Source organism: Corvus kubaryi, unplaced genomic scaffold, assembly GCF_017639235.1.
Source record: "Corvus kubaryi isolate FWS band 111438036 unplaced genomic scaffold, C.kubaryi_AGA036_p1.0 37353, whole genome shotgun sequence".
In the NCBI taxonomy this organism is placed as follows: Eukaryota; Metazoa; Chordata; class Aves; order Passeriformes; family Corvidae; genus Corvus; species Corvus kubaryi.
Window position 1 is genome coordinate 6,060,024 of NW_024581115.1, and position 11,455 is coordinate 6,071,478.

At 50.6% G+C, this 11,455-nt stretch overlaps 1 protein-coding gene across 1 annotated transcript in view; it reads right to left on the reverse strand.

The window, feature by feature from the left end:
- Positions 1–595: 595 nt before the first annotated feature.
- LOC121666563 (heparan sulfate glucosamine 3-O-sulfotransferase 3A1-like) overlaps positions 596–11,455 on the reverse strand; it is a 30,465-nt gene continuing 19,605 nt past the window's right edge. Inside the window, exon 4 of the mRNA XM_042032237.1 lies at positions 596–1,245. Within this exon, the coding sequence (XP_041888171.1) occupies positions 627–1,245 (619 nt within the window). The 3' untranslated portion in view covers positions 596–626. The remainder of the gene's footprint in view (positions 1,246–11,455) is intronic.

Below are 11,455 nucleotides of genomic sequence, written 5' to 3' on the forward strand. Positions count from 1 at the left end.
AACAAAACAAAGGATTATTGGGTTTGGCTTCCTTAAGGGGAAAAATAAGTTTGGTTGATGAAAAGAGCTTGATTTAAGGGGGGGTAAAAGTAAAACAAAAAATTGGATAAGTGAAAGAAAAATCCACCAAATGTTTCAAGCTATAAAAAAATCCCCTAAGGTAACGTTTGGAAAGCCAAATTAGGTATTAAGCTACCTTTGTTTTATTGTCAAAAGTGGTGAGGTCTGACCAAAATGGCACTTGCAAGCCAAAACCTGGCTGAACTTTCAGGAAGACCCTGAGCTACCCCAAGCACCCCTGTCACTTCTAAAAACTTTGCACCTGTGTTTTTTCACAGAGGCAGTGCTAAACCTTGGGCCCGTTGAGGGAAGCTGGTCATGTCAATAGGACCAGGCTGCAGCTCACAGCCTCCTTCTCTGGATGGACACAGCACCTCTTCTCTGAGAGAAGAAAGGAAACAAAGCAGTGTAAAGAAGAAGGAGAAAAAAAAATAAATCAGAGCAAATCATGTTTCAGCACAGCTATTATTTTTTTTTCTGTATTTTCCCCCTCTCTACTGATATGTAAAAAAAATATATATTATATTATATTATATTTTCCTTTTCTTAAATTATTTCTTTCAGCGTCAGTCCCAGCCGAAGTCCTGCCCTGTCATCTGGTAGAACTTCATGTTGAAGGGTCGGTAGAAGTCCCGCAGCCTCTGCACCACCTCCTGGTCGATGTCAGGGTGGGTCCTGCCTTTCGTCTTCCCCAGGCAGTGGGGTTTGCTGCTGCCTTCCGCCTTCTTCAGGCACGGGAACCCCTTGGTTTTGTTGAAGTAGAAGTGTTTGTCAGTGATGATCCTCTTGAGGCCCAGAAAGTCCTGGACCCTGCCCAGCTCCCCCGCGGGGTCGCTGATCATCCTCTCCCCGCTGACAAAGAGGATCTGCCCGATGGGGAAGTAGAGGAGCCAGTTCTCCAGGTGCTTGGCATAGATGCCAATCTGGATGGCGCTCCACGAGGTGTCGATCAGGCCCGTAGTCCTGTTTTTGAAGGTCAGGCTCTCAAAGGTGGGGATGTCGGGCTTCTTGGAGAGCGTCTGGGTGTAGTCCGAGATGGCTCTGGTCACAGGGTCCCGCACCACCACGATGAGCTTTGTGCCCTTGGACATGGAGGAGATGCGGGCTGGGGCCTCCTTGGTGACAAAGTAGCTGGGGGTCTTCTCCATGGTGATCTGCCCCTCCAGCGTCCTGGGCATCAGGTCCCTGACAGAGGGGGAACGAGGGACATGTTAGTGCCAAAAGCCCCTGGGCAGGGTCTGGGAGCTGGATGTGGGCAGTGCCCTGGGGATGTCCTGGGAATCAAGGGCAGGATGGTCCTGAGCCTCTGGCCCAGCCCTTCCCTCCTTGCATTTCTTGTCATAATGCTCTGATTCTGCAACCACCTGAACTCATCCTTGATTTCCCACCTCCTTCCACTGCCCATTTACCTGGAATTAGACCCGAATTCATTTTGCCTGTTCCACCTCCCTTCCTGCAATGGTAGGAACACAGCACATCTCAACCATCCTAATGCCCTATCCCTTTAAATTCCTCCCTGCCCGCATTGGAGTTTCCTGCACAGAGGCTTAAATTCCCTGGAATAACAGTGAATTCCTGGAGCAACAACACTCCCCTCCTGTAGGACAGAGGAAATTTCAAGGGCCAGGATGCAAGGCTTTGTTTTTTGGTATTTCCAAGGAGGCAGCAAGTTGATGCCACATAAAAACGTGCAACATCAGCCCCCCGACCTCAGCAATTTCCTTCTTTCACCCCAAGACATCCCACACAGTGGCTGTTTTCGGGAAGCTCTCCTAGATCGAAGTGGGAAGGGGCTTGGGTGTGATTTGCTAAAGGTCCCATCCTCCCCAGGGGGAATGGGAGATGGATGGGGGGTGGCTGCAGCACTGCTGAGGTTCCCCACCCCACCACCAGCAGTTCTCATGGCAACTGCAGCCCCCCACACCCTGACCCCTTGGCTTTGACCCCGTGTGTGAGATGAACTGCAACCATCTTGCAGAAGGAACATCTGGTTTGCAAACCTGTGCAATATGCCAGCAAAATCGAACTCATCTGTCAAAAAAGCAACAACGAAAAGCCAACAACAGCTAAAAACAGCAATAATAATCCAACCCCAGGCTGTTATGTTACAAATGAGAGAGCAAGGAAGGGCCTTTCCTAAAGCAATTCCCTTTGCAGCCACGTTACATAGAGGCTGAGCAAAGATGTGGTCCAAGAGAAGCCAGATCTTTGCTGAGGGTTTCTGTCTGGGGGAAACACCAAGAATTTGGGATATTCAGGCTGGAGAACAAGCAAGCTGGGGAGTATGAAAGAACTCTCCTGCATCCTGAAGGACGTGAAGACAAAGGGAATCACTGCTGACAATAAGAGTGGCGTTTGCTGAGCAGACACATCATTCCACAGTGCAATTTGACACCACCTGACGCTGCGAAGGCCAAAAGTGCTCAGGTACTGGTCCAACCAGTGAGATATGCACGAAGAAATGGTGGGGAAGGAAAAACCCCTGGGCATGTGTCAGAGCACCCAAGGACCCTCCCTGCGTTCATGGCTTGGGATGAGCTGTCAATGGATGTGATAACAAACATTTTAAAGCAAACTGCAAATGGAAAATCTGCCCTCTGTTAGTTTTTCCCTGCTCAGCAGGTTTGCTGCAGCTTCATTTTCCTCCTGAGCAATGTCCAGGGTCTGGCTGGGATTTGGAGAACCCCAGCCTGCAGCAGTGGTGGGAAAGGAAGTCTGTGGTGGTGGCAAGCGCTGTTTTTAAGGAAGTGCCACTGAAGGGTTCACTGCAGGGAAAACTTTGAGCAAAGAAATGCTGCTCTTTCTGAAAGAGCTCGACAGCTCTGCAATCAGCTGTGGGACCCTGGATCCCCTGGGAAAGTCTTTCTGGTAAGGAAGGGCCAAATCTGCACCCAGAAATGCAACACAGGGTCACAGGGACCCTCTAGACACGGTAGAGTAGCAGGGTAGAGAGGGAAAATGAACGGTCTGAGGAGGCTTATTTCATCTCTGACTTCTCCACAGAAACAGTGCCAGAATTTCTGTCTCCAGGAAGGAGCCAGACACCGTGGTGACAGGCATGTGACAGAGCTGGCAGTCCTGGGGGAAACACGGAGCCTTCTCCATCATGAAGCTATCAAACAAGGAGGACAGAGAAACTGAGGCACAGCCAGCATTGTGGCTTGGTGCAACCTCACACCCCCACAGGGGTGAGTGTTGCTTCCTGGGCTGCTGCTGTCACCAGCAACTTGTCTTGTTCTTCCCCCACCATCTCTCTTTTTCTTCCAAATCATTTTAAGTAGTGACTCTGCAACAGGAATTTATAAAAAACCCAAAACTCGCTCTGACAAGCACTCCCCTTCCCCCACCTCCAGCCCACACTCCCAGAAGTACCATTACAGCATGTTCAGGAGATGATTGAAAAGAAGGATGCTCTAGCAAGAGTGATAACTTGATGTAACCAGGAGCGTGTGTGTATATATAAATTCAAAAATGCTGCCTAAAGAGATTAATTCCTCCCTCCCATGAGGCCAGCTAAGCCCAGGGGCAGCAGCTCTACCAAGGCTCTGTATTTGCTTTGATGAGCTGTGAGTGTACATTGGAGTGAGCTGAGCCTCCTGCCCTGCCTTCCTTTAGATCTCAGGTGAAATCAATACAAGGAAGGATGCATTTCAGGAAACTGAGAAAAATTTAAAAAAAAAACCTTCAAGAAAAGCTGTGAGACTGAGGAAGCTGAAAGGAGAGGGGCAAAAGATCAGAGAGGTCTGCAAGGAAAAAAGAAAATCACTCACTGTGTTGCTGGATGTAAAGTCAAACCCAACTGGCATTAATAGCAAAAGGACACCCTTGCCACTGATTTTAACGAGGATGGATTAAGCTGAGCTTGGAGCAAAATATGAGGCAGGAGCAGTCCTAGGAGAGGACAAGGAGCCCTGGGTCCCTCCTATCCTTACCCATCCTGCTGTAGAGGCATTCTCTCTGCATAAAGATAACACTCAGGGAAACCTCGGTGTTACTGGGGGGATCTATGACACAACTGTCATCTCTCAGAGGACACTGCACCCTCACAAAACAGCTGCAGTCAAGTCAGGGCCTTGGAACTTCCTTTGTCTCCGCTCTTCAAACCCCACAGAAGCACTGCAAACCATGCAGGATGAGCTTACCACCTGCTGAAATACCCATGGTTCTTTCCCTTGGCTGTGGTCAGAAAGGGGTCCTGCAGGACTGCCTCATTTCCACAAGCAGGGAATGATCCCTGGAATATTTGCTTCCATGGGATGTGCTGAGGTGGCTGTCCTGCCACCGTGGCACGGTCCCTGTGCCCAGTGCAGCGAGGTCCCTCCCAGTACACAGGTTTTTATCATCTCCAGTAGTCAAGAGGAGCTGAAGTATGAAGGAAGTAAATTTAGATCAGATATTAAGGAGAAATTCTTTACTATGGGAGTGATGAGATCCTGCCACAGGTTGCCCGGGGAAGTGTTCAAAGCCAGGATGGACAGGGCTTGGAGCAACCTGGGCTAGTGGAAGGTGTCCCATGGCAGGGGCTTGGACTGAGATGAGCTCTAGTGTCCCTTCCAAGCCAAACCATTCTGGGATTCTGTGAGCACAGTGCACTGAGCTGCGCTGGGATAGAAAGGACAGTTCTCACAGCACATGGGACACTTCTAGGAACTCACAACAGCACCCCAAAAACCAGACCTGCTGGCTGGCAGCCAGCCAGCCCCAAGAGTGGGGACATACAGCTGTGCCAGAGCCCAGGCTGCGGGGACGGTCACTGCAGGGTACAGCCCTGGTCACAGCCATCGCTGCTGGGGACCAACACGGCACACCATTAATATGCCACCTTCCCGAGCACAGTGCCCTCCAAAAGGCAGAGCCTCTCCTGTCCCCAGGAATCCACACCCTCGGTGGCTGCTCAGCGAGCGGCCTCGGGAGCTGCCAGGCTCGTCCTCACGGTGCACGCCGGCGTTTGTTTGAGCAAGGCTCAGTATTTATGTATCTCATCACGTCTGCAGCCAGCAGCAGCTGTTTCCACACTGTATCTGTCAAGCAGCATCTCAGCAAAGCTGCCTTCCTGTCCCTCCCTCCGCTCCTTCCAGTTAAGCTCCCTCTGAAGTTTAGGTCTGACCGACAGCCTGACACGGGTGCAAACCTCCAACTCAACTGCAGCCCTCTGGCCCCATCCGAACCCCCAGCACTGACCATGGCCAGCGGTGCCACCCCAAATCCAGCCCACACAGTAGGACAGGGGTGACAGTGGGACAGGGCAGGCAGCCATGCCCATCCAGCACCCGTGTGCCCACCACATGGACATCCTGGCACAGGTGTCCACCCAAGGGCTGTGCCAGGGGTCCTCAGCAGACCCTCCCAGCTGCACACCAAGTGCCAAGGGCACCTCCACTCCCTCCACCATTGGGTTTAACCACCTCAGCGGTTGAAATAAATGCACTCCGGGAATCTCACTGCCTCCAAAATGGACTGGGACACCGAGCTCCCAGTGCAAGCACTGAGGGAGGTAACAGCTGGTACCACCCTGTCCCGAGGTCACAGCCAGGAAACCTTGTCCCTTCCTGAGGAGCAGGGAAATCCACCTAAGGAATGCCGTGGAGAATGCAGCTTGCATGGGGGTGTTGCTGATAACTCCAGAGGCGAAGATTCCTCCTGGACCTCAGGCTGTGACCATGGTCAGGAAGAGCCACAACAACCCCGGGCCAAGGGCAGGGCAGCCAAGCCGGCAGGAAGCAGCGGTGTCCCCAAGATAAGGGGTTCACTGACCCCCAGGAGAACCCACAGAGCATGCACAGGGTGACTTCGTGTCAGCTCCCCCTCAGGTGAGCTCCCCTGGCTGTGGAGTGAGGGGAGCATCTGCACGCGAGGAGGGGGCTCTGCTCACCAGCCCCGTGCCCCCGCTGGGCATCCCGTGCTCAGCTCCTGCCTCACTGCCCTCCTGGGGATGGAGGTTGCGTGGCTTAGAGCTAATTACAGCACGCAAACCCTCTGTCTAATTGCTCTGATTAATTATTGACAGGCCGAGCTGCTGCTTTGAGGGCAGCAGGTAGTGGGGAGCCCTGTGCTCAGGCAGGTGCCCAGGGGCCTCCTGGCTCCTTGTGCTGAGAAGTGATCCTGATGTCCCAGCATCCCGTGACCAGGCTGGGAGAGGAAAGCGTGCCAAGAGGTTCCCAAAAACCCATGGTGCTGGAAAGCACATCTGGAGACCTCCAGTGCCTAAGTGCTATTGACAAGCAGAAACTCCCTGATGTCATTAGCTGTGCAAGCCATTGATTTTCTCTGCTGGAACAAGAAACTCATCAGAGCTGAGGCAATCACAGGCGGCACCACCACCTCCTCTGGGCTGACCAGCTGGGGTTTGGAAAAGGGGCGTTTTGTAGTTGTTTTCTTTCCAATGGCTAACTGCTGCTAAATCCCAGCCCTCTGCCTACCAGGAACAGATGAAGAGCCCCAGGGCTCTTGGTCACAGCCCCTTCAACATGTGTCCATCCTTAGTATGGGCATGGAGACACCACCAGGCATCTTCTAAAGGATCTTCCTCTACCAGGGCTGGGGTTGTGGCTGGGTTCATCAGACATCTCTGCAGTGCTTCCCCTTGGGCTGGCCATGAGCTCTTGAACCCTTTAAGCTCCTCTCACAGCACTCCCAGCAGCTCCAGTGAGTGGGGCAGAGCAAACTCTGCCTGTCCCCATCAGACCTGGACCCAACACTCACCACCTCTGGTCTCTCCAGCACCGTGTACCTCTCCCAGTGACAGCTGAACCCCAGCAGCAGGCAGAGCTCCACACATAAGGCATGAGCCATCTGCCAAATTCTTGCAGCACCAGCTGATTCTCACAAGGGAGAAAATCAAGCTCACAGTGATTTCATCGTATTTCCAATGTAGTTCCCAAATGAAAAGTGATTCTTTATTTCCCAGCCAGATTTGCTTGGGTAAATTCAGGCTTCTGGTGGTTGGCTCTGTTGACTTTTTGGTGCTGCTTTATTGTAACTGTGGTGCCTCTTAATGAAAATAGACACTCCTACTCTCTTCTACAGATGCCACTGTCACTGAGGGACGAGAGGCTGACATGACTCAGCATCTGCAGCCCAGAAACCATCTGTGTCCTGGGCTGCATCACCAGCACGTGAGCAGCAGGTCCGGGGAGCCTGCTCTGCTCAGTGCAACCCCACACACAGAGCTGCCTCCAGCTCTCAGGTCCTCAACAGCAGAAGGACGTGGAGGTGCTGGAGGAGCGAGTGCAGAGGAGGCCACGAGATGCTCTAAGAGCTGGAGCCCCTCTGCTCTGGAGCCAGGCTGGGAGAGCTGGGGGTGTTCACCTGGAGAGGAGAAGGCTCCAGGGAGAGCTCAGAGCCCCTTGCAGGGCCTAAAGGGGCTCCAGGAGAGCTGGAGAGGGACTGGGGACAAGGCACGGAGGGACAGGACACAGGGAATGGCTTCAAACTGCCAGAGGGCAGGGATGGATGGGATATTGAGAAGAAATTCTTCCCTGTGAGTGTGGGGAGGCCCTGGCACAGGGTGCTCAGAGAAGCTGTGCCTGCCCCATCCCTGGAAGTGTCCAGGGCCAGGTTGGACAGGGCTTGGGATACTGGAAGGTGACCCATGGCAAGGGTTTGGAACAAGATGATCTTTAGTGCTCCTAAACAATCCTGTGGCTCTGATTCTGTCATCACTCTACAACCTGCTGACTCCCCTCAGTGTCATCCTCTGCCAAAGGAGGATTTTCCAGCTGAGGCAATGGACAGGATCCTTTCACACCCTTGCAGCCTGCCCTTCTCCCTTGCAAGTGCAAGTCAAGAGCTCCCTTTTGCCATCCCACCACGCACGAGGGTCAGTCACTGCTGGAAGAGGACAGCAGAGGACATGGCTGGACATGAATCCCATGAACCCAGCACTCACCTAAAGCAGAGTTTTGCTGGGAAGTCCTTGCCTGTTTGTCCCTTGCATGTCTGCACCATGGAGTGGGAGCTCACAGCCTCTTTCCATCACACAGAAGGATGCCAGGAGTCACAGCCTTGACAAGGATCAGCACAGCCTTCAGCCTGGACCTCACCTTCCTCAGTTACCTCTTAAACCATCCAGTTTCAGCACCTGCATTGCAATTTGTGTTTGTTTTAAAGATGTGCTGGTGTGGGCTGGGGTTTATGCCCAGCTAGTATGGGAATAGAGCAGGAGATGGCACATGTTCTAAAGAGTAAAGACTGTGGGATGAGAAAAAAATGGGTACAAATGGCCCAGCACCTGATACAAATAAATCTCAATCTCATTCTTCCTCCCTAAGGGCACCCCTGAAGTCTTACATGAGTACAACCTCCCAGACAACCTCCCAGGTGCTGCTGCTGGTCTTGGGAGGGACCAGGACTGTCCCTTCCCCCACCTGGACCCAGGGGAACCTTCTTGATGGGCTCAGCCAGGACAAAAGGGTCTACAACTGGGGGAATATGGAAAAACCTCCACCCCCAAAACAAAAACCATCTCATGTCTCTCTCACTCAAGGATCTCCAAGACCACACATTCCAGCCCTGACTAAGCAAATCATCTTAAGGAGGAAGGTTAAAGAACTGTTTGTTATTGGAAGTGTTTTCCTCTTTAGGATTCGGTTTTTGATAAATTAACTCCAGCTTCATTACTTCATGATATATTTCCCTTGACATTTAATTATACTTACCCCAAACACATTAAGCCAATCAGTCTGAACAGCTTCTTATTAATATGCAAATTTCTCCTTTGAAAAGCCATGAATCTGTGAAAAATCTCTACAGGCATCAATTAGGCCCTTTTGGGAAGTTGGGAAGTTCCCTGAGAAACACCCTCCTGGCCCAAGGCAGGCAGAATCCAGCCCCACAGACCCTTCCTGGTGCCTGGTTTGGGAATGGGAGAAGAGGATGCTAAAGCACCTTCTCAGGTCTGGAGCCATGAGGATGAGAGGTTGAATCCTGCGAACCAACACAGCGCTGGCAGCTTATCCCCATCCCAGCCCCTTTCCATGGGAGCCACCGTTTGTCCTCTGTGCAACTCTTGGGGTGACTTGACGTTGTATTCCCCAGCACTGCACTATGCCCAGAAGTTAGTATATGTACCTTCCTGTGCTTTTAAACTGAGCCTGAGCAGAGAGAGAAAAAAACCCCTCAAGGACGCAGACAGAGATAACACACTCTCGTTCTCTGCATTTTTTTTTTTGGCTTCTACGTTCTGCTGCTGGGGGAGAGGAGCGGAGAAGCACCCTGCTTGCTTGTTCAGCCAGCTTTCGGGTTTTCTTCCCCTCCAGAGAATTGAACTTTGTTTTTTTCCCGGAATTTCAGACTTGTCCCTTTCTCTGCTGGATTGTTTTCAACATCAGAACACACGTTGGGACTGTTCTCCACCGAGGGCCCCGGCCCCTGGAGGAGGGGGCCCACCCAGTCCCAGCTCGAAGGAGGAGGACCAAAGGGAGGACTCTAACATTTTCCCAGGTTTTTTCTCCACAGCGAGAGATTGTATTATTTAGCATTATTATCCTTTTCCTGTGTGTTCGTTAAATAAACAGTTTTTATCTCTTTCACTTTCCTTCGAGGAAAAAGGTTTTTTTTCCCGAACCTGGCGGGGGAAGGGTGGTTTGTAACCTGCCCTCTCTCAGAGGATATATTTCTAAATTTGGCCAAACTGGCACAGTCATCCTTCTCTGGGACCACAAACAGGAGGCTCACGTGGGAGCTGCAGAATATTCCCTGAAATCTCAGCTTTTAGCAAAACAAACAGGAATCTGGTTCTCCTGGTGCCGTGGGCAAACGGGACATGATTTGCATTAGGCAAATAAATGGAACTACACAATTAACCATCTGCCCTGGAACAGCTTTAAGTTTTGCTTTAAAGCAGCACTTCCAGCCCCCCTCCACTCTCACATCCATCTGAAGGCTGCAGGATTTTCTGCTGGGAAACCGACTGGGAATTAATTCATTGAATCACTCCTATAATTGGAGAGAAACATCAGTGGAGGTACCACAGCCCTGGTGGCCTTTGGCCTCCCGGATGTGCTTCCTGCGGATTACACCAATGGACAAACCACAAAACCGCTTCGAAACCTTCCAGAGTCTCCAGTTCCCACCAAAAGCCTTTAGTCACCAAACCAAGATGATTTCCTGGGAGCTGCTGAGTGCCACATCTTCGCCTCGAGAAAAAGCTACCCGTTCCATCTTATTTCAAGAGAAGCTGCAGGTTTTCTTAAAAAACCTCTGATTCAGTGTAATTTTTTTTTTATTCCCTACAGTTAGACATCGAGATCAGAAATACATTGCAATCAGTGTGCTACATAAATAGTCCAATTTTGGAAAACAGCTCTCATGAGCAATAAAGAAACCCAATTTACTGTGCACTATAATAAAAATATCTCTTTTACCATATAAATCAAACCAAAGTGAACAGATAAAAAAAAAATAAACTCAACCCCCCTGGTTTCTGCCCACAGGCACAGGCAGACGGCCCTGGGGAAGGGCTCCCCTGCCCTGTATAAATATATACAAGAGCAAATCTGTTAAAAATTGCAGCCACCACTTTGTTTTCTAAAGGTCCCAGTTTATCCTTTGTCAGAAGAAGGAGGGCTGGGGAGAGGTCGGCCAGAAACACAATCCTTTCCTGTATAAACACTATAGTCTGTGCTGGCTCTAAGTGCATCGTATGGTCTATATTTTATATGTGTATATAGAGAGAGAGAGAAAAAGAGATTTTTCAAGCCAGTCAGAGACATAAAGTGATCTTATATCATCTAAAACCAACAATCATACTTGGACTTCTGGCAGTTTTCCTTGCAGTTGTCCCTGCCACCCCCCTGCCCCTTCCTCCCAGCCACGGGAGCACGCTGCTGTCTGCCCCCATTATTTTTCACAAAGGCATATAAATCACTGTGGAAACTCTTATTATCTTATTTTCCCTCTGCTTCTCTCTTGTCTGTTTTGAGAAAAATTAATGCATTTGTCTCTGGAAAAATGTGCAGTCTCTATAATTCAGTTTTAAAACAAGCACAACTAGCAAATGGATAGACCTCCGTTAGGAGACTCATTTTTCATGCGAGTAATTGAACCCTTCCCTTCGATTTTTCCTTTGGGTGTTAAAGACAACTGATGCCTTCCTGGAATTTGCTTACGTCTCAGAAAGGTGGGAAGAAAAGACAGACAGAAAAAGCAGAAGAGAGGAATAAAGATGGGAGAGAGGGAAAGAAAAAGATCGAAAGGAAAAAGGAGAGGAAGAAGGAGAGGAGAGGAGAGGAGAGGAGAGGAGAGGAGAGGAGAGGAGAGGAGAGGAGAGGAGAGGAGAGGAGAGGAGAGGAGAGGAGAGGAGAGGAGAGGAAAGAGAAGAGAAGAGAAGAGAAGAGAAGAGAAGAGAAGAGAAGAGAAGAGAAGAGAAGAGAAGAGAAGAGAAGAGAAGAGAAGA